This window comes from Diplotaxodon limnothrissa, linkage group LG19 (genome assembly GCF_057381915.1).
Source record: "Diplotaxodon limnothrissa isolate DT_005_m linkage group LG19, D_limnothrissa_male_GT1.1, whole genome shotgun sequence".
Classification (NCBI taxonomy): Eukaryota; Metazoa; Chordata; class Actinopteri; order Cichliformes; family Cichlidae; genus Diplotaxodon; species Diplotaxodon limnothrissa.
In genome coordinates, this window is record NC_140614.1 from 20,318,760 (window position 1) to 20,341,672 (window position 22,913).

Genomic DNA, 22,913 nt, shown 5'->3' on the forward strand with positions numbered 1-22,913 from the left:
CTGTCTCAGAGCAAACCAGGCAACAGCCTTATACGTAAAAGAAAAAGTTACAGTGGCTAAGCTGAGACTCATGGTCACAGCAAAGGGCATAAATCAATAATATTTACATCAGTTATTCCATTAGTCTTCAAAGCAGCAAAGAAAGCCTTTAATAAACCCAAATATATTACATTTCATGTATGACAAAGGAAAAAAACAAACAAACACTGTTTTGTAAAGTTTCTTTAGAAAAAAATTATTATTAACATAGTTGGAGAGACATTTATGTCACTGAACCAACTAAATAAACCACAACATCAAAGCTACACATCACATGTTATTGACCATCTTCCATGGCAACGGCACACCCTGACAGAAACAGTTTCCCTCTTCAGGAAAAAAAACAACTTTGGAAAAGCACATGGCATAGACCTAGTTCCCAAATTCCCAAAGATCCAAGTCAGATTGAGCAGGAAGATCCATGGGGGCTGCGCCCTGTAACCCACAGGACGCACTGCAATCACGCCCTGATGGGTCACAGCGGCACGAGGGAGGCCTAGACCGTATAAGGCAGGTGGCTTCAATGCGGTGGCTCATAGGTGAAGCAAACCAGGGGAGAAACCGAGCGAGTGCTCCTCAAGCATTGCAAAGTTTAAATAAAAAAAAAAAAAATTATTCCACGACAAAGAAGACAACAACGACAAACGAGACATTAAAACAGTGGAGAGTGAATTTAGAGCGATAATATTTAAACTGTAAAAAACAAACGAGGAAAATATGTTAGCTGCAACAAATGATTAAATAAAACACAAAAACCACAAATGTGCAGTAAAGCTGTTTTAGTAAGTACCATCACTTGCAATGACAAGTCATGAGAGACAATCTTCAGAGTCGCAGAAGGCATTCACCAGTACTCCTGCAGAGTCTATATGGCATATGAAGCAGTGTTTGAGGCCGATGCAGTGCAACAGGAGGGAAGGGAGACTGTGTAAACCAGGCTTGTAATCATCTCCTGGTGAGTGCATGCACAACGTCTGTTGTTACAGTTGTCAATAGTGTCCGTTTTCCTCAGAGGGAATGTGTACCGTAGAGCCGTGAATCCCTTCTAGCGTTACAGCGACACATGCTTTTCAAATGTCAACGTCTACCTCACTCCCTCTCTCTCCCCGCCTGTTGAACGACCCTGGGCATTCCTACTGCTACTTCATGCACAGAGAGAGAAAGTCGACTTCGGCTCCCGTCCTGCTCTGTGGTTTTAGCATGACAACGGGAGGTCAACTCAGGTTAAAAAGAATCTGCAAGCAAAATCCTCTGACGTGCTTTGGACAAAAGCGTCCCATTCTAAGCGCTTCCAACTACCACGTGTATTTCTAGTTCACAGATGTCCAAGGAGTCGAAGAAAGGAGGGCAATTTATTATTTCTACTGTGGAGATGTTACTGTTCAGCGGGGCAAATGTTGCGGTCTTTGCAGCAGAAGTAATGCACCACCACGCCATTGGGATACCTGGCAAATGCACTGAAAGAGAAAATAAACAGATGTGTGAACGCTTTCCTACTGATTGTTACAAGCACATAAACAAGCATTAAATGAAAGCTGAAGGAGTAAACTATGTGTATGTGGTATTAACAGCAGCTTGTCTCATAAGAAAATACAACTAAATTAATAAACGTGCATAACCCCACATTAGTGAGAGTTAATGTGTCTATAGAGCAAACAAATCATCCCACTTTTCAGTTTTAAGATTCAAATATTTGTCATATACTCAAATTTTCAGCAAAAGAATGGAGAAGAAAACCCAAAATCAATGAAATAAAGATAAAATTTGAAAACCAAGTAAATATAAAACAACAGCATGCTAAATCTGAACAGGACAGTCCTACCTATTTCCTATTTTCTTCTTGCAGACTCTGCAGATCTTCTCTTCTGTAATAACGCATTTAACCTGCTGGTGGAAAATCCGCTCCTCTTGCACCTGAAATCAAATGACAGGAACACGGACATTAAATCGTCTTTCTCCAGCACAGTCACTCGATTATAAAGGTACAAAACCTCCATCTCGAACACTCTGTCGTCTACCATTTCACCATTCAGCACAAATATATAGCGTGACGGATGGAGGAGTGTGGACTCTCCTGCTTTGAAGAAAAAACGCACAAGAAATCAAATTGTGGACATGATTTGAAGTGTCGATTTCTGCCAGTGTCTCTACAGCTCCTGTTTATTTAACACTCTGGATTGGAGACCACTTCAGCTCAACCCGTCAGATGTGGACCTCATGATTAATTCTCAAATAGCTCTGGAGATGACAGATGAGCATATGAAATGTAAATATTAAAAAATATATATGTAGCACCGATTTATGCTGTTCATTTGAGATATCAGTTTAATTACTCACGCAATCATCCTAGTACTTTTTTGTATCGCAAAGAGACAAAAATGTCTTAAAGAAATATACACATTAGGAAAAGTAAACAAATATGTTGCATTGCATTTGCACTCACTGCCCACAGTTTCCATTACTACAGCAATATTGAACGGTTGAACCAGGCCAGCATTTAAGGGCATCAAATTGACATCTGGACATATGTGTGCAAGCTGTTTAATGTGAAGCTAATTAGCTTGCAAACTGATCTCAGCTGTGACCCTTTAAGCTCATCTTTTGTAGCAGGCATTGTTTCACTGCTAATGCGACCATCTGCCCTGCCACTGAGAGAAAGCGCACAGATATAGTTTTAAATTAATTTGTTAAGTTTAATGTGGAAACAAGCTGTTTGGGTCTGCTAATCAAGCAAAACTACTGTTGAAAATCAAACTGGAAAACACATTTGAGAAGTTAGAAAAATGTCCTTTTTAGCCATTAACTGTTGCAAACTTTGACTGTCCACCGTGTTATTGATATTACAATTTATTTAAAAAATTCTTTAACTAATTTCTAAATATTCTGAGAGATCTGGGAACAAAAAAAGTAGGAAAACAATCTAATTAAAGATGGGGCATGCAGGAGCACTGTACCAGGTCAAAATATTAACTTTCAGTTTTAGTGGGGGTAGAAGGGGGGGCTTCCTCTGAGCAGTGGCTACTTCATTTCAGGTGAAGTAAGCTCACTGAACATTCCTGTTTGTGTCACTGGCCTGGTGGTGTACCGGTAACTTCTTTATTTCTTAATAATTCTTAATAAGCCATTGAAGGAAAACAAACATATGTTTCTCCTAACAGCGCTAATAAATTTCATATTTAAAATATTTTCTCCCAAGTGAAACTGTACCCCTCTAAAACATCAGCTGTCTATCCTTCAACATGAGGACCGAAAAACTCTCAGACATGCACACCTCTGCTTCGCTCAGGCGTTGTTGAACATGTCTGGACTCTTTTTCAGATGTCAGCCTAAAGTAAAAAATCTTTTAAGGAAGAGGGCAGAGGCCTAAATTCCTTGCTAGCATATATCAAGCATTAAAATTCAGAAGTCATTATGTGAACCCGCTCTCCAGGACTCACCCTCAGGAATTCGGCTTGCAGCAGACTTTTCAGCACCTGGTTGCAGCGCTTCATCTGAGCCTTCTCCTCCAGGACGCTCTCCAGGAAAACCCGGATCTCACGGATCTGAGTGTTTGCTGGGAGCAAATTGATGGCCTGAGTAAAGAAAAGAAAAACAAAACACCAGCTTGGTAAACACTACTGACCACACCTTGCTATTTAAAAAGGTTTCAAAGGCATAAGGGACCTCTGTGGATTACTAAATGGCAAACACAGACTTTAAAAGTATATTTTTTTATAAACAGCAGTGCTGGTAATTTTCATGTTGTGGGGCAACAACTTTCAAAAGCAGCAATGATAGTGACGTGTAATTGTCATTTTCAAATCCATTAGACTTTTTATTACATACTTGTTCATCATTTCAAAGTCATAACGGCAAATCAAATCACTTGTCTGGGAAAAACTAATTTGCTGTCCCACTTTGTGTTACATGATATCCTCCAAACTTCTAACTGCATCTTACCCTCCTTCACAACAACTAAATTACATCTCCTGTGTGCTTTTACGTGACCGTTTAGAAAAACTAAACACAATCAAGCTCTAGTTTTTTTTTCTGTCCTCCTGCTTCATATAATGTAATAAAATTAGTACAAATTACCTCGTTAAACCCAAACAGCTGCCATAGAGCACAGAGCGAGCATTTTCTTCTGAAAAACAGAGCTGGATTTAGATTAAACTGTATTTTTTTATTAAACAGAGACGTGCAATAACAGACTGTGCAATAACCTTAAATAATATGCACATTTTAAAAGTCTTTACGCTAATCAATTACCCTTCAATGATGCTACTAGCACTTACATTTTTTGTGTTTAAAGTGTTTCTATAGATCTTTCTGCCTTGTGCATCGTAAGGTGGTCAACTGCACTGATGTCTCACTGAGGGGAAGACCAAGCTCCTAGAAACTGGCTGTGATTCTTCTGGACCTCAATTTTGCAATTGACATCTGCTTTCCTGAAGCCAAGATTGAAGATACACATGATTTCCTACATGAAGTCAAAAGTGCTGCCCAGGGAACCAGTGTCCATCTTGAAATCTCAAACTAATATCAATGCACCGGCTGACTGCTTTATTCTACTCACCAAGGACAGATCTACCATCAAATGCGGGAGCATCTTGCCAAGATGTGGAAGGCTCTGAGTAAAGGTTAGCCAGACTTAAAGTGTTTAAGTCGTGTGTTGATGTGATCCTGCTCAGTGAGTCTCTACAGTTGCCCTTGAAAAAAACTGCTGAGCAAGAAATTGGATCAAAACCAAAACTGCATGCTTCGTGCCACCGTTAATATTTCCTGGAAGAGCCACATCGCCAAGGCCGTATCTATAGAACCATTCATTCATTGAGTAGACTTATCTTGCTGATTTCTTATTCACTAAAACTGTTCATTTTCATTTTGTTGGAGCACAATGAAACCTATTTTAAATAGCAAGCATGCGAGTGAAGAAATGAAAAAGTTCCATTAAAAAAACAAACAGAAAAAACAAAAACAAACCCCCCCCCCCCCCCCCCCCCCCACACATCAGATGTTTTGCATAAAGTTTTCTGTCATCTTGTCACGGCAAGGCAGATCCATGGGAAATGAAAGCAGGGTGCCAGTAAAGCCGATGAGGGTGTGCAGCACAGAAAGATGGGATGAAGAGCTCTGGTCTGATAATTTAACATATCTGTGATCTGAAATCAGCAGTGCCTTTCTCAAAGAGTCACATGTTCATTAAGTCACAGACAGAACAGAGGCTGTTGGAGCGCATTTTACAACAAGAACATAACCCAGAACAGACAAACATTCTTGATTTATGTGTTTAAACTTTAACAGAGACAAAGAGGTCTCTGAAAAGCCACGCCTCCTCTCCTTAATGCTAAGACATTAAGAGTTTTTTGTGTAACTGTTAGCTGGATTGTTCAGAAAAAACAAAAAACTAGAGCTGCAGTCAAAAAAAATGGTTTGACTGAAGTCATATCAAACCACTATTAGTCTTAATAAAGTACAAATCTTTAAAAAAAAAAAAAAAAAAAAATTGCTATTCACAGCAGAAATAACTATAATAGAGCTTACCAGTAACCCAGGCATGGGCAGTCACAAGTCAGTGCACTTGTAGGTCTGGTTAAACAGAAAAGGTTGCACGGATGCTCAAGGGTATCCAGCATAAAATCTTTGGAAGTATGTTCTACCCCTACGATTACCCCTATGAGAAGAACCGCAACTCAAATATCTATAGTATCATCTTCATAGTGATGTAAGATATTTTTTGGCAAGATTTGAGAGGTTTTATGAAAGGTATTGCAACACAAAGTAGGTACTCTCGGCTGCTCCTTTATTTCCCATGGGCGCTCACCACAGCGGATGGATCCATGTTTGACTTGACACAGATTTTACACTTCATGCCCTTTCTGATGCATTTATCTAGGCTTGGAACTGGAACTATGAGTACACTAGCTTGTGAACCCCCGATGCTGGATTAGTGTCTCCTAGGACTGAAAAAAAGGATCTTTCACATGTAAGATGAATACATTACCCACACCAGCTTATATGTCTTCAGAATTAAGATTAGACCAGGGTGACAAAGACTAAGTGAAGATATCCCCTCTATATATTTATTTTTTTTGTTAAGTTTTTAGTATTCAGTTTACATTTTTGATGTTCTAATGCCTTCATTTCAGTTACCTAAACCTAAATTACCCTTAGTTTTATTTTTAACAATAATGACCTTAACTGTGTCACCCAATTTGACATAATCAATTATGGTGGGTGAATTTAAAGGTGTGGAAACTTTAACAGGTAATCTTTTTCCCCCCTCTGGCCAAAAAACAAAAAACAAAAAACAAAAAAAACAGATTAACTCAAGAATACAGCTATTGATGTAGCACTCTTCTACACCATCAACAGTCAAACCAATGAAAATTTGGCTGGATGAGAGTTTATGAACCAAATCAGTTGACACGGCGACTACGGCGGTGTTAAAAACGACTTTATAAAGTAGTCTTCAAGAGATATTTTCTTCACAGCATTTGGAGGGAGTGAGTGGGGGATTGTGAAATGATATTTTGACAAGCAAAATGGGTTACGAGCCACTTTTCAGTGTAACATCTTTTATTTAATTAACTTCTTGCTATTTTGGTTTTGGGTGCAGGTCTTTTAACAAGTTACACAAAGTAAGTTTTAGAAACTTCACCACAGATGCCTCTCAGGGGAGACCAGCACTCTGTTGGACATGTTTTTCTGCTTTGCTGAATCCTTCTGTCAAAAGACAGCAGCTTGATTTAGTTTGTTTATAGCAGTGCGAGCGGCTTTCATTTTGTGCTATAAACAAACTAAATCTTTAAAGAATCTGCATTCTGTTCAGTGGCTGCTTTCTTTCTTTTTTTTATAAATGTCAGATTATTAATTTTGTGTAAGTCACTGAGTGCGTGTCACTGTTAAAGCTGTTTTTTTTAACCTAATTTTAATCCAGTCTAAACAGGCCGACTCTGTCCTGGATTGAGTTAGAAAATACTTTAATTGATTGAGTGAGATGTTTGAGGGTTTATGCAAAGTGGAGTTATTTTATGTCAGGGGACTCATAAAATTCAAAGTCAATTACCGTCAGTATACTCTAACTGGCCTCACTAGACACTAACAGAGCCTGATCTGACTTGATGCTGTTAAACATTCCATACTATACAAAGAAATAACAGAATCGCTACCAGAGACTAGGCAGCAGTGAGTCACTCTGGTGAGAAATACCCTGCTGATGCAATCACTGTGTACCTTGGTGGTGTTGAGCTTGCTGTGGTGCAGCTCCAGGACCTGCAGGGCTGCCTGGAGGTTGGCCTGAGGCTCAGATAGCTCCATCTTAATTGGCCCCAGGCAGTGGACGTCAGGAGGTGACAGGTACATTCGCAGCAGAGAAAGATAAACCTACAGAGCAGAAATACAGCTGTTATTAATGTGCTTAATTGACAAACTAGCACCTTAAGTTATGGCCAAAAACCTGTCTCATGAGGTTTGACTACTAACGCTTAAGGCACCTCATCCTCGAGTCCAAGTGAACATTTCTGCCAAACATACATAAATTTAAAGAGGCATTCAAGAGAACAGGACAGGCAGACAAACAGGCCAACAACATGCTGTCATGTCAGCTGTCATTTCTAGTTAAGTGAGGAAGAAAATTTTTAACATTTTTTTTTGTAAAGCTGGCAATGCTCCTTGTAGCATAAATAATTCATTATAGTTGTATAGCATGTTCTGTGAACACAAATGTGCTTATCAGAAGGCAGCAAAGCATACAAACTGAAAAATGTGGTCATAAAAAAATAAACTTTAATAAATTCCAGGAGGACACAAACTCAAAAGAGGTAACCCCCCCCCCCCCCCAAAAAAAACCCCAACAACCTAGAATTACACTAAAAACTACTTACATCTTTATTTCCTTCCACTGAACTGTTGTAATGTCCGTGACAGTATCTGCAAAGAGCACACAGAAAAACATTAGCAAATACATGATGATATAAAATTGCTCATTTTAATGCTATGATGTTGACTGATTGGACAAACACAGCACTGCAGGTAATTACACTGGCTCTGCCTTGCAGAAAATGCTGTTAAATATAGAGTTACTTTCAGCTGCTCCCTTATTCACAAGGCGTCACCCTTCAGGCAGCAGCGCATATTTGATTTGGCAAGTTTTTAAACACCGAATGCCCTTTCTCATGCAACCCCGAAGGGCTTTGTGCCTCCTCTCGGGATCAGGCCAGAACCCTTCACTTGGTGGGCCAAATATGCAAACCACTACTCATAGTCAGGGCCCCAACTATATGATAAAGCATATAGTTGGGGCTGGATCAGTGAGGGTTTCTTTTTCACTCACTATGTGGTTAGACACCACTTTTCATGTAATCATTAGTTATTAATAATCTGACTCTTCCACAGTATGCCCTTTTGTTCTTTGTGGTGGCAGATGCCCGCCCCTTCCCGAACCTGGTTCTGCCAGAGGTTTCTTCCTGTTAAAAGTGAGTTTTTACTTCCCACTGTCCCCAAGTGCTTGCTCACAGGGGGTTATTTGATTATTGGGGTTTCTCTGTCTTATTGTGGGGTCTTTACCTTGTGATGCAAAGTGCCTCACAGTGACTATTGTTGAGATTATATAAACAAAACTGAATTACACTATGGAATCCAAAATGCATGTAAATATGACTTCAGGAAATGACCCAAGTTCGTGACTGAGTCAGGAAATACTTTGACAGTTTAACATCAGTCATATTAGCTGTTGATTGGTGTTACTTTTCAGTTGTGCAGGAATACTCACTCTTCAGCCATGTGGGTGTCTTTCAAGATGTGTACATAGATGAAGAGCGCTTGCTCATGTTTACCCATACGACCCAGAAGCAGAGCCCGTTCCTCCAGCAAGCCTTCAACATGGAAACAAAAGTCAAGGATTATGACATGGCAACTCACGTCTTTATTTGTATTTCCCAAGCAAACAGTAGATAAAACCTGTCATCTCAGTGTAAGCAACATCCTACCATCAAAGGGGAAGTCACTGATGAGTCTGGCAGGTTCATAGCATGTAGAAATATCCAGGAAAGTCAACAGCTTGTTCCTGAACTCTCCCAGTTCACCATTCTCTTTCCCTGCAGGAACAGCTGAAGCGCCTACAATAACAGAGCATTTTATTACAGAGATGTTCAGATAATGGGTGAGTCTGTGGAAAAAAGCTATTTCCGTTTTAAAGAATGGGTGTTGCTCTTCATATTTGTCTACAGTGGTTTTTGCCATTTTGGGGGTTTTTAGATCACTTGTGATGTAGAAGTAGTAATATGAGGGTTTGTCTTACTGTTCTTTGACAAATTATAACTATATTAATAAAATAAATAAATAACTTAATTATTACATTTCAGAAAAGGTAAATATCAAGATGATTTATCATATGCCCAAAGTAAAAATATATTTAACCACACATATTCCCAGCCTTGTACCCAACGATCACAATAAGCCTAGAGAAACTCTTTAATATTGAGGGCTGCGTGTGCTTGCATTCCAGTTTATCGTGAAATGCAGCAATAGCTGGCCCAAGGATCGGGTTTTTCTTATTTCATTAGCTGTTTTTAAGTTTTATGGGGGTTTGGTTCTTGTTTTTAAACAGAGTGCACATTAACGAGCATTCCTGCTGGGAGGTGCATTAAAAGGTGTTTCAAGAGTAAGAGATGGATGGACCTGATAATCAGTTCTGACACAGACTTTATTTGCAACAGCGGTGAGAGAATACTCTCTGCAAGAAGAGTGAATCCATATGCAGTGCGGTAATGAAATCAAATAAAAATTCTAAAATACAATTAAAAAATAAAGTCTTTTAAAAGTAAACTCAACTTCAAAAAGGCCAGGTTTGCTAGAAAGCCTTCAAAGCTCCATCACCCTGCTACACTGATGCTACAATTACACTCCTCCACATTTCTCTACAGCAAAAGGAGGTTATTGTGTATGTTAACTAATAATTTATCAATGTGATATGTGCCCAACAACGTAACTTATTTTCATAGTCTAACAGGGAAAAAAAGGCTAACTGTAAAACTTTTTCATTCCCAGACACTCAGTGTACTCAGGTTTATTCTTGCTCATACCTTTAGGCAGCAACTTGAGGTACTCCTTCATGAGGACTTGAACCCTGCCCAGGTAGAGCTGGATTAGCACATTGTGAAACTCGGGACCCTGCTCTTCCCACACGTAAATGATGTGCTCTAAATATGGGATGGCGAGCTCCTTAAAACCATCCTTTAGAAACTGCAGCACCTTGTCTCTAGGCAACGACTCCACTTCTGTCAGGTCTTCTGTAAAGATCTGAGCAGGAAGACAGGTTTTTACTCCATTGGGTAATAAAAAGGAAGTCGTGGCAATGGATGTAAATGTTGTACCTACCTTCAGGCCATCTTCAGGAAACGTCTTCAGCACCCAGGGAGAAAACTCAAAGATTATACCCAGATTCTCTGCTCCTGTGTGCACAGAGGTGTTATGATGGCTAAGTGGGCTTAACTTACAACTCAAATCATTAGGTTTTAATCAGCCTGTAAACATTTCCGACCTCAGGGAATAATTAATTATAAGAAAATTAACATATTGTTTGACTGGACTCCAATGCAATAACATGAATACATTTATACAACTGAACAAGTTCAATACTGCACAAAACAACAAATGAGTTTTACTGTTGTGTCCTGCATTTAGAATTTTGTTGCAAACGGAAAATAATAATACTAATGATAATACTACTACTAATAATAATAATAATAATAATAATAATAATACTACTACTAATAATAATAATAACTAAATAAAACTGTTTTGGACTTTAAAAAAAAAAATTGCCAATAATTAAACACAGCTAATTGAAGCAAATGAAACTGTCCCAGTGAAGCTGGAAGAGTCCACAGTTTCAGAGGGTTGTTGTTGAGTTTAAAATAACATTTACAATAAACAAAAACACAATCAAACGCCAAATGAAATTCTTAAAGCACAGTTGAAACACAGACTACTGAAAGAATTTTAATCATTTCATTATAAAGACTCATTCTAGTCATTACCTTATTCACCTCATAGGAATTCAAAAAGTACTACAGCAATTTTAGCTGTTGACCACCCAGTAAGCAAACGGTATATAGATTAAAGTTTCATAGCGAAACAAAGGAAATAAGAAAAAATAGAATTTTTTTTTAAACGCTCCCATGTAATTAATCTCAGACACGCAAATCAGTTATATCCAACATCCATAATCAATCAACATGAATGTTTTCTCTGGGAATTTTCCAAAATCCCATCAACAAATTTAACAGGCTTGAGCCAGCTGTTGATCCTTACCCAATCTTTGGAGGTACTGCACTGTTCGCTCATGGCCCTTAAGTGGAGAGTTGGCCTTGGTGGATTGGTCGAGCAGCACCTGCAGAGCTGCGAGAGTGTAAACAGGCTTGAGAAAAAGTAACAAGAGGTGAATAACAGAGGAACTAGAACAAAAGTGACGTCTGCCTGAGTGAAAGTAGCAAGATGTGGTCTGCTCTGCTCTGCATTACATAAGTCCTCCACCAACAGAAATTGGTCGAGGCATATGCAAAGTGTTAATCTGTGTTTTGGAACAGCTGGTTTGAATTGGCAGACGCAGAGAGAGGCAGACTTGAGCAGCATGACATCACAAGCCCAAACTGCAGCAGGCCAATTAAAACCAGATGTGCTCTCTGCGAGAACAGCCACAGAGTACCAGCAGAAACAAAGAGCGTTAAGGCAGCTCTGATTCACAAGGATGACCAGTCGACCTCATGCAGGAAACCTCCTCTGAGATAATCTGTGCAACCACACCAGAATACATCTACGAGCTTATAACTTAAACATACTGAAATGGTTATGCTCACAACGGCTTTTGTGTTTGGGAGGTAATGACAAGACCGCTGACAAAAGCAGAGCAGATCTGTGATCAAATGAGCTGCCACTTATATAGCGAACTCCAAATACAACATCCAAAGCTGGAAACAGATGTCTCAATGCATTTTATTATTATGCATTCAGTTGAGGTCTGCAAGAGATAAACCACACTGACAAATCACTGTAACTGTGATGGCAGTCATTATTCAGCTGATTGACATATCTGTTCTCTGCAGCTCATCAATTCAAAAGATATTTCACAGTGTCACTTATATTTTAAACAAGTGCATACGCATCATGTCAAAAGAGACAAAAAGAAAATTAACTTGCATGTATTAAACACTGACAGTAATTTGAATTCTCTCAAAGATGGACTTCAACCAGCTAAAGGCAAACAGTTAAGGTTTGGTGTACAACAAGCCATTGTTCAAGCTTTGTTTCTTGATTATAAAAATATGCAAAATAAGGGGGGAAAAAAAACCCCAAAACCCATCCTCTCTTATTCCCAGTTTTAAAAAGAGAAAGTCAACCAACAAGTCGACAAGCTTGAGAGAGAAATGACTTGACTCTCACTTGAACCCAACAGCGTGATACCTGCCAGTTTTCCAGAGGAGTCAAACACAGCTGAAGGTGTATAAATCTTATCCATTTCACTTGAATTATTACGATCTAAATCACACTTAATCAAATGGAATTCAAGTTCCAAAGAAACTTTTCCCTGCAAATACACTTGAAAGGATCCATGCTTTATATTCTGTTTGTAAGACTGTTTTAAATATTTTACCTTACATCAATAATGAATACAGCAATCTCATTTATCATTATGAGAAGAAGATGACAAACAAGTACCCTAATAATACAATACCCCTCTAACATGGAAAATTTATGAGATTTTAGGATTTAAAAGTCTTGACAATTACCTTTCTGGTGCAGGCCCTTCTTTTCATAGAGAATAATGAGCTCGCTGTACTTGTGAGCCTTCTTCAGGACATACTCGCTCTCCTCGATGTGGCAATGATTGTTCTCCAGACGAAGGAGGGGGGACACAAGGGCCACGTTTGTCTGGATGAGGTGAGGATAAAAAGCAGATCACCGTTTCTGTTGCTATTTATTATCTAAGCAATCTGGCACGTATTCCCGGCATCCCAAACACGCACTCATATTAAACTAGCTGCAGAGGACTTTAAGGCAAATTCAGACAGTTAAGCTGCTAATGCAAAGCCCAAGCAGTAAGCAGAGAAACTTGCTTAAATACATCTTATCCCACATTCCAACACAAGTTACCATTTCTCCATAGATGAGGACTGAAACTAAGTTTGCATAATAAATTCAAAGTTTTGTTTGGTTTCCCAGGTACCTACTTCACTCAGTCAACACCGGACCCACAGTGCTGCTGCTGTCACGCCTCAATGACAGTCAAACTAACACTGCTTTGAACTGTGATCCAGTTTGTCTTAAGTTGCTTTAAACCTGCCCATCAACTGTTTAACACACACCCCTATGGCTACATATCAAGTTGCCTAATGTTGCTGCCAGTTTCTACAAGTGAGAAACAGAAAGTGAATCACATGCACTCACAGTCATTGTCATTCATAGTAGAGCCATCATTCTTTGTCAGTTTCTGGAAAGCACCGAGTATTTTATGTTGCTGATATTCAAAAGAATTCAATGATGAGTTTTGGGACTGTAAGCATGTTTGTGATTTCTTATAGAGGACTTTATTTTTTATTATGCTTTGCCTGTGTTGTATTCCATCAGATGTGCAGCTATATTGTGCTTGTGAAAGAACGCCTGTATTTGTTTGCATCATTTTGTGACATTACATAGCCCTGGTCATGTCTAATGCATCATCTTTACAACATATGTTTATAGTCTATTTGCTGTTGTTTATATGGTGAAACATAAGTGAGTGTCTGGAAAATTGTTGATTAATTTCATTCACGTTTACATTTTTAAAACATCTTAATAAAGAAGATGATACACCTGTCACTTGTTGAAGAGTTTTGTCTGCTTATCTGACTAAACCAGTTACAAATTTTACTTTTGAGATCACTTCCTTTTACTGTAAATGGATGAAAGCTGCCAAGTTTGTCAGAGCTGATATAACTTGTATCGCAAAGTATAAACATTCGGAGTAGGCTTGCTGACAATAGCAAGCTGTTCTTTAAACTTAAACTACAGTCTGAGGCGTCAGGGCCCAGGGTCCCCTGCTTTGTGTGCGCAGGCTTTAATTTATGTGAAATCTAAACTGCTCGAGAGGGTTATCTTAAAAGTCTTAATTATGTCTTACGTGAAGGTAACATTTCAGCAAGGTGGTATCGATGATCTGCAGGAGTTTTTTGCGGCTCTTGATGGTAGGCGTGCCCTCCATGAGAGGAGACGTCGTAGAAGGGTCAGAGTCATTCAGCTGTTTCACAAGGTGGCTCCGTTTCTTTGAGGACAGAAAAAAATAAAAACCAGGGTTTGCTTAAAAGAAAAAGTGACCAAACCTCCTTAAAGCAAAAATCTTATCGAACTTCTATGAAATTTTCCACTTTTCTCTGACACACAAACACACACCTACCTGCGTGAGGTAATCAATAAGAGCGAGATGCGCCTTTTCCAGCTCTGCCCCAGACAGAGTAGGCAGAGGGTTGGGGTAGTGCAGTTGTTTCCGGTAATCACCTGGGAGCAAGTCTGGATAAAGTCCAATCACGTGTGTGGGATCTGCCGAGCAAAGGAGGATAATAGTTAAAACTTTTACCTTCTTCTAGATTGATTAAAGGAAACTATATTTTGAGTAATATGTTTATAACACAATGTTTTGAAAACTGAAATTAAAAGCCCATTAGAGCAAGAATCACACGATAATAAACTCTTATACAGGCACAAGTGAAGTAATAACATGCAGTGATCATGTGTATAAAATTCTTCCATCAATATGCACAGTAAGCAACAGGAGCAAAAAAAGAATATACTGGGAAAATTCAGATGCCTTCATCCGAGTGGACAAAATATTTTCAAGACGTCTCAGCTATAGGCGCATATTGCTGAGCTGTTTGTCAGAAAACAAAAGGAAAGGTGTCCCTGCGGATTGGCAGAAGTCCTACCTGTGCCGAGTTTGGCAAACACCTGCATCGAGTCATCAAATCTCTTCTGGCAAAACAGATTGAAGGCATATAAATTCTGGATGTGATGTATCTGCTGCTTCTTATCACCATCCGAGTCATCCTTCATCTTCTGGCAGGAAAAAAAAAGAAAGTCAACGAATTCATCACGCTACAGTAAAAAGTCCCAGATAAGTCTCTGGATAGCCAGATTGCTAAATAAGGTAACCATAAACTCCAAAGTTGAAAGCATTCTTACTGTTTCGGCTTGCTGCTCCTAATCAAGATAAGTGATTTTAATGTCCCATGCTTCGAGCTAAAGCACAAATTGAATCCTCAGGAATGTAATAATGGGCTTTAATAGTAATGTGAGTGGTTTTGCTGCTCACCGCCAGCTGAAGAGCAAGCTCAAACTGTTTGTCCTGTAGAAGCTGCCGGATCTGAGTGGCTATTGACACGGGCACCAGGCGCCACACAAAGTGGTTGCTGGCAACATACACGATATTTGGCCTGTAAAAGATAAGATAAGAGGAGAAAACAAGATTAGAGACAAAAGCCTGAAGCAAAAGTGTTTTTCTTTCAAAGGATGGACCACCATTATCGGCATCATTATCATGGGAAATGGAAACCAGGAGAACCGATGAAAGCGAGGATGTTAGTTAAATGATGTTATACAAGGCAGCCAGTGTGAAAGCATCAGGAAAGGCAAGCATTCATGATCAAACCTACCAAAAGTGCCCAAATACCACTGCAGTCTTTTACACAATACTGCACCAGTAAATATTTTCTGTTTCCAGAAAGAGCCTCTTCACAAGAAGATCTTTTGCCTTATAATGAAACATTTTGTTGACTTTGTTGTTTAGTATACCCAAATAAAATACATCATAATAGAAGAACTGTCAGGCTTAAAAGCGTGGATGACACTACACTTGAAAGGTTAAAACACAACATAGCAATTAGCTAGTGTATGATTGCATGGAAAGATACAACTCAGTGTTTCCACTCCATTCTCCAGATTTTTACACTGCAAAAAACATAAATCCAAGGTGTGACAATGCAACAGATCGTGATATAAATGATCAGACTTCCACGCAAAAGTAAACTTCAGAGGTCAGCCTGCCTCACCCTGCTGAGGTGATGAAGCGTGGTCTCTGCAGCTCCACGCTCTGCACCAGCAGCCTTGGCTCAAAGGTCCGTATCTCCACATACCGAGGAAGAACTGCTATGATGTAGGGAGGCTGGTGCTCTGGGAACATTAAAAAAAATAACATAAATAAATATTCAGATCAACCAAAATGTTACCAATCTTTGGCAAGATAGCATTATTTATAGCATTTTGCTTGTAGTATGACCAAATCGTGTCTGGCGACACCTGTAAACTCATAATAAGAAAGCAGTAGCTACCATGATGTTTAAAGGCATATAGAGGGAATATCTGATAAAAGGTGAAAAGACCTTCACACAAGATCTATAATATATCTATACTGAAAGCAGGGGGCCACATTTGTGATGAGATTTCTGGTCCTCGGGGCTATACAGGAAGGAATCTAACCAGACTGCAATCAAGTCAAGCCTGTGGTTGGATATGGGATGAAAGACACTCACAGCAAAAAGCCCAGGCCTCCTCTTCTGGTTGAGCAGTTAGGACACTCTGTTAGAAATATTCTAAACTGACCATACCTCAGCCTCTATTGCTGCTTGCCAACGCCACTATCATGACTAATTCAAAATGAGGAAATTGCAAACTGCATGAAACCACTGCTTGGAGGCTTCATTTCCCCTTCATAATGTTTCTTTCCACGTGCCAGTGAGCACAGAAAAAAAAAGGCCCTTCAAAACAATGCACAAGCTTATCTGCATCTCTTCTGTCACAAAGTTCCTCAGACCTACGGTGTCTTAGTCACAGGATTAAAAAAAGCTGATCTAAGACTGAGTTTTGTGTTCTGACAAGTGGAAAACAGCATCACAGCTCAGACAGCGAGGGAGGAAGGGAAGAATGGGGACAAGAGAAGACAGACAGCAGCTGGATAAGAACAATGGCAGTGTTTAGACAACAGGTCTGACTGATCTGTAAACTGCTGAACAAACCTGCCCAGTCACTGTGGCAACAAGAGAATAAACTATTACTATTTACATCATCATCATTATTATCATCATTGTCATTATTATTATTATTATTATCATACACTTCTTTACCAGGCTCATTTATATAAAAAATATATATGGACATTCTGAAAACTTCACACAGATGCTGCCATTACCGAGTTCATTAATTAAGCTCTCCATTATTAAGACAAGAACTGAAAGACTTACCTAAAATGTAACAACTAGGAAAGAGTATTCTCAGATTATGGTCACACTTTTGCTAAAAGAATTCTACAAGAATGCATTTATATAGCACCTATCACAACAATAGTCACCTGAAATCACTTTACAGCATTAAGTAGAGACCATAGAGAAGTAGAAAAAAGACCCTACAGGGACTCAGTGACAGCAGAAAGAAAAAACTCCCCTTTAACAGGAAGAAATCTCCTACCAGCAGTACCAGCCTCAGGGAGTGGACTGGCTGGGTGAGGGGGAAAGATAAAAGAAAAAGGATAGGGACAAGACAAAAAACACAGACTGTAGGAGCGGGAAGACAAAAATCTAATGACGTGCAGCAGTGGTATATAAACACCTGGGGAGTGAAAAGAGGAGAGAGAACAAGCCTCAGTGTAGAGCAGCATTACTAATGGATGCTTCAGGGTCAACTGATCCAGCGCCAACTATAATCTTTCATTCCATATATATTTTTAAAGGCAACTGTTTTGTAGAATTTATGAGCAAAACAAAAAAGCTAAATGTCACCTCGAGAAAATAAACTGTTTAGTGCTGTGGTTTCTTTATTTGGTCTGCTGAGGTTTTCCTTTCTTGCCTGTGAAGCTCTGGGATTTTGGACGGAGAGTTTGTTTTCTATAAATTTGATTGCTAACATTAACAATGTCCACGAAGAAAACAATCGATGCTCTCCCTCAGGAATTCATAAACTTAAGGAAACAACAGTTATTGAAATGCATGAGTTTAGTTTCTGTGAATCGCTGGATTTTTCTGAGGTTTTATTGTATATAATCTGTGAAATGAAAGTGCCCAAGAGGAAAAAACAAAAACAAAAGGTGAACACAGTTGTTTTTCACTTGGGTAAAACAACTGCCAGGGTTACACATTTTGGCAAAACACCTTTGTATAATATCTAAAAGATGAACCCACACAGAGAATTGAGGGAGGATTTTTGGCTCTTGTTTGCAGATAGCTTTGTGCCCTTTTAACTTTCCTGTCAGTTTGTATTGATATCAAGAACAAATACACTCTAACAAAGACATTATGAGTCAGAAATACATAAATAAAGACTTGGATTGGGCTTGAGGTGGTGTGTGGGTTATCCTCTCCTTCTTTCCCTTTTAACATGCTTGGATACATGACAGCAATTTTTTAATATATTTTCTTTTCACAAGCTGATTGATTACAATAGACATAAAGCTTAAAATACAATGACAGCGTATCAGCTGTTGTGTCTTTTTCTTACCCATTGCTATAGGGATATCTGTCCAGTTCAGGGCACACTTCTGGGTGCACACTCCCTCTTCATTAAGCACCACAGTTAGGTCATCCTGCCCAACAGCCACCTTCCCATCTGCCAGTGGAGCAACCAGAGGTTCTAATTGTTTCCCAGTGGGGAAGAGCTCTTTTATGGAGCCACGGCCATCCATCTAGTTGACAGCAAATGCAGTTTGAATGAGTCCGTGAGATTCAGAATAAAGTAATAATATCCTAGCAGTGTTAAAATGATCTGTGAGACTGTTATAAAGTGCTTTACAAAGACAATAAAACACTATTAGGGAGATATATCTATATTATTAACAGACTTTCTGGATGTAGCTGATAAAACAAAAAGAGAGAAGCATGAAGGAAAAAGTCTTAAAATAAACAAAGTCAAGAAATTAAAAAGAAGACAGGAACTCATTATATAACTGTCTGCTTCTAGAAAGTGGCGTAAAAACATCACCTTCAGGTATTAATTTAACTTCTACTCAGCAAACCGGGCATAGAGATGAAAAGGGAAGATGTGAAATATGAGAAAGGTTTCTGTGGATATTTCTTTTCTTTTGACAAGGAGTTTTTCCACACTTAAAAAGACCCATTATGGCTGGAAGAATCATTTTAAGTTATAAGCACATACAAGTAAGTTAAAAAGTAAAGAAGCTGCTTGCACCCCTTTTCTGTAACACATACCCGAATGAGGTAATAGTCTCTCTTGAAACCAACACATATGGAGTTTTCACACCAAGCCATTGACTTTGGAATATCTGGTGCAGCAAAGTCCCCCTGACAGACGAAAGGAAAACATTAAAATGGCTAAATGTGTCAAAGCGCTGGAAAATTCTGTTAAAGTTGAATCACACTATAATGAGTCACATGTCCAGTATAAATTACCTGCAGCTCATGAAACTCTCTGTCCTTCCAGTAATACAGCTGAAGTTTCTTTTTCACTGCAACACACATTCTCAGCTGTTCCTCCCCTGAGCTGGTTTGCTGAGAACAAAAGGAGACGAAATATACAATTCGTGAGAGGACATGTGAGGCAAAATATATGTCCAGCACAGATGAACAAACAAGACAAAATATTGCAGCTACTGTATAAAAAAACTAAGAAAATGTTCAGGGTTTTTACATATTTAGCACAATTAAATACAAATTGTGTTTTTGGCTACGTTCACACTGTAGGTCTTGATTCTCAATTCCGATTTTTTGATCAAATCCGATTTTTTTTGTCTGCTTGTTCACACTACAAATAAAATGTGACAGCAAACGCGCTCTAGTGTGAACCCTCAAGGCGGCCTGCATGCGCAAAAGAAGACGTCACACACAACGCTCTCTGTTTAGACCCAGACCGAACAGTATTGTTTGACTGATGGACCTTAATATAAAGACTTGTTTCTGACTTTACATTTCCCAGTTTTGCTTTAAGTTATAAAGTTATTTTATTATTTACATATGGCCTAATAATTATCCTTATTGCTGTTTAAGAGAGGAGCGGTGCTTCAAAGGATAGTTGCAGATTTCTGTCAGAATCTGCAGTTTATACAGTACAAATAAAATGTTCACGTTTCTCCAACGTTGTCTTCCCAACAGTTTCACTGACATCTACACTGGATGGCCAGGAAGCGTTCACGTTGTCTTCTCGGGCGCTGATGATTGGCGTCTGTCGTGTGTCAGTGACGTAAAAGACGGATTTAATGCGACATGACCGTTCAAGCAGCAGTCGCTTTCTAAAACATCAGATATGTATCGGATTCAGGACCACATACGAAAGTGATCCAGATCGGATTTGAAAATATCGGATTTGTGCCGTTCACACTGTCATACCATGATCGGATATGGGTCGCATAGGGTCAAAAAAGTCAGATTTGATGCGCTTTCTCCTGCAGTGTGAACATAGCCTATGTCACTCCTCCATATGTATGTTACTTTACTGTTTTCAAGACACCCACTGTTGTCTTAAATCAGATGACAAAGGCAGAGTTGAACTAAGCAATCACATTGCTTTTTATTTCTATTGTTAAGTGTTGAAAGAGAAATTGAAAATGTCATGTTAGTAAGCAGCACCATGGTAAACCTCAGATTTACTTCCTGTATTGATGCCATCTGTTGAAGGACAATGAAATCCAGAGGATTATAATTACCTAGGTCCTCGATTTGCTTCTGTAAAGTTTGTGAGATGTGTGAAAACACATTCGAAAGGCTACTAAAAACAGTCAGAAGTAAGACGAATGGTCTAGGCATGCTCAGTTTGATTTGGTTTTGCTTGTAAGCCATTATACTCAAATTTCCACGGCCACAAATAACTCCAAACTTAGAATTTAGTTCACTTTTGTCTTAAATGGTTCACAAACATGCAGCTGTATGTCTCGCAGTGTACACAACTGTTCAGGTGAAAACTGGTTTTGCTTTCATTTGTAATGGGAAGCAATGTGTGCAAGAATATGACTGCAGAAACAATACCACTACTAGAAGGAGAACTGGATACCCGACTAAAAGAAACCACCAGCTCACATCAACAGAAACTTGTTTGACTGCAAGACCAAAAAAAAGTTCAAGACTAGCTTTAAGTCTTTATCCTGCTTTAGCCCCCTACATTTCCCTAGGAGACTGCTGCTCTATTGTACACATAGTTAAGACATCACACACAAAAAGAACTTATAAAATATAATAAAAAGAGAAGAACTTAATCCTGTTTGAAGCTGGAAGCCCTGTCTACCTCTGTTATAGAATTATAGTCTGTGAGGGAAAATACTTTTTTTTTTTTATTGCAATACCACAAGTCACCACTGGGAGATAATTGACAGCTGATAGGTCTTAAATATCCTCTCTTACCACATGCTAAGTTACACAAAACAGGGGTCTATTACTGACCTGCAAGTCACATGCAAAGAGTGTGGCTCCTTTGGCTTTGGACACCACAGTGATCTGCTGGAAGGTCAGGAGGTCATGGACATGGATGTTGTTCTCTGTGGGGATGTTTAAATTGGTTTGTTTAGTTGTCACGTTAATGAAGAACTGATATTAGTTTGAAGCCTTTACAAGCCCAAGGTTCCCCCAATTTTTACTTTACATGACATTTTAACTCTGTAAAAATGTATTGCTGAGAAAAACTTACCCAGGAGACTGACAAGAATTTTGTACTGTGAGACAACATAAAGCTGGAGAAAAAAAACACAGTTAAAGAGATAAACACACATAAGCTGGTCAACAAACAGAGGTGAACAATTTTAAATTCTAAATTTGCAGTTAAGCGACTTAAAAAGTCAGATACCTGCTGAATCTTCTTTGAGAAGTTCTTGTTGGATTTTTCCAGTGTGACCTCAAACCGGTTGCCTCCTAAGATAAAAAAAAGAAACGTGTTCATCAGAATTACTTAAATTGGTATTTGAAGTGTGCAACAGAAAGGTAAACCGGCCTCCAAATGGATAACATCCCCTTCGGTCTCCTTACCTGCATCCTTCTTTATTCGGTACAGAAGGAGATGGCCTGGTTTTGTTCCTACAAGCAGCCAGTCCTCTGTAAGGAAGGCGGTACAAAAGATGCGGTCAGTTAATTTCAGACATAACGTTTTCACTTAAGTCTGAGATGTTACCTGTGTTCAGTAGTGAAACAACTCATGATTTCTTGACAACTTGCAAGACTGCAGTTCGATAAACAGGGGTACTATTTCAGTGTCACAAAATTAAATCAACAACTCACCCCAGGCTGCAAGGCAGTCAATCTGAAGAGGAAGCTTTTCCAGAATAGGTACAGGCTCATATGCGTCGTGCATCTTGAAGCGACGCTAATTCAATCTCACACACCCCTCTGATATATCAATCCCACACGGGGCGGACGCCTAATCGCTGATAAATCTGTCCGGGGGTACAGCTTTACATGTCGCCATAAACTAACACAGTTCAGTTTTGCTTTTTCTTGGAATGGCCAATACGGAGAACTGATTAGGTAATGCAATGCAGTTTGGCTTGTTAGCCACCTTCCTCCCTGACCAAAACAACAGCTGATCGTTAGCCTTTTAGCTAAGAAGTGAGCAACTATCGGCTCCCTCTCACTGCAACTGAAATCTGAGCGAAGACTGTAAGTTAACAACTGCGCAACTGCAATTAACCTAAAATGTTTAACCACAAACGCTATATAAACCACAGCAATTAGTTTTCGTTAGCCATGTAGCTTCTTGTTACTTCCTTAGTTGTTTTGAACACGGCTGCGCGAGCTGCTGGGGTTTGACAGGCACGTGACTGAAGTATGTGAGCTCACGAGGAACGCATTAAAGGCGCAGTGGCTTGCATTAAACGGTAAGTTGAACGGTTATTTTGCACTCTCGCGAGGTTTCGTACGAAAAGAAAAACCAGTATTTAT

The 22,913-nt window shown here is 39.2% G+C and overlaps 1 protein-coding gene across 1 annotated transcript; it reads right to left on the reverse strand.

Moving 5' to 3' along the window:
• Positions 1-290: 290 nt before the first annotated feature.
• vps39 (VPS39 subunit of HOPS complex) lies at positions 291-22,762 on the reverse strand. Its single transcript, XM_085342427.1, has 24 exons — positions 22,254-22,762; positions 22,005-22,070; positions 21,826-21,890; positions 21,670-21,712; positions 21,426-21,520; positions 19,446-19,544; positions 19,245-19,337; positions 18,538-18,721; positions 16,101-16,221; positions 15,365-15,485; positions 14,979-15,108; positions 14,453-14,595; positions 14,180-14,320; positions 12,810-12,951; positions 11,335-11,421; positions 10,399-10,472; positions 10,104-10,320; positions 9,009-9,137; positions 8,792-8,894; positions 7,905-7,950; positions 7,255-7,404; positions 3,477-3,611; positions 1,862-1,953; positions 291-1,496 (listed from the first exon to the last, which is right to left on the reverse strand). The coding sequence occupies exons 1-24, from the start codon at positions 22,324-22,326 to the stop codon at positions 1,415-1,417; spliced, it is 2,631 nt and encodes an 876-aa protein (XP_085198553.1). The 5' UTR covers positions 22,327-22,762; the 3' UTR covers positions 291-1,414.
• Positions 22,763-22,913: the final 151 nt, after the last annotated feature.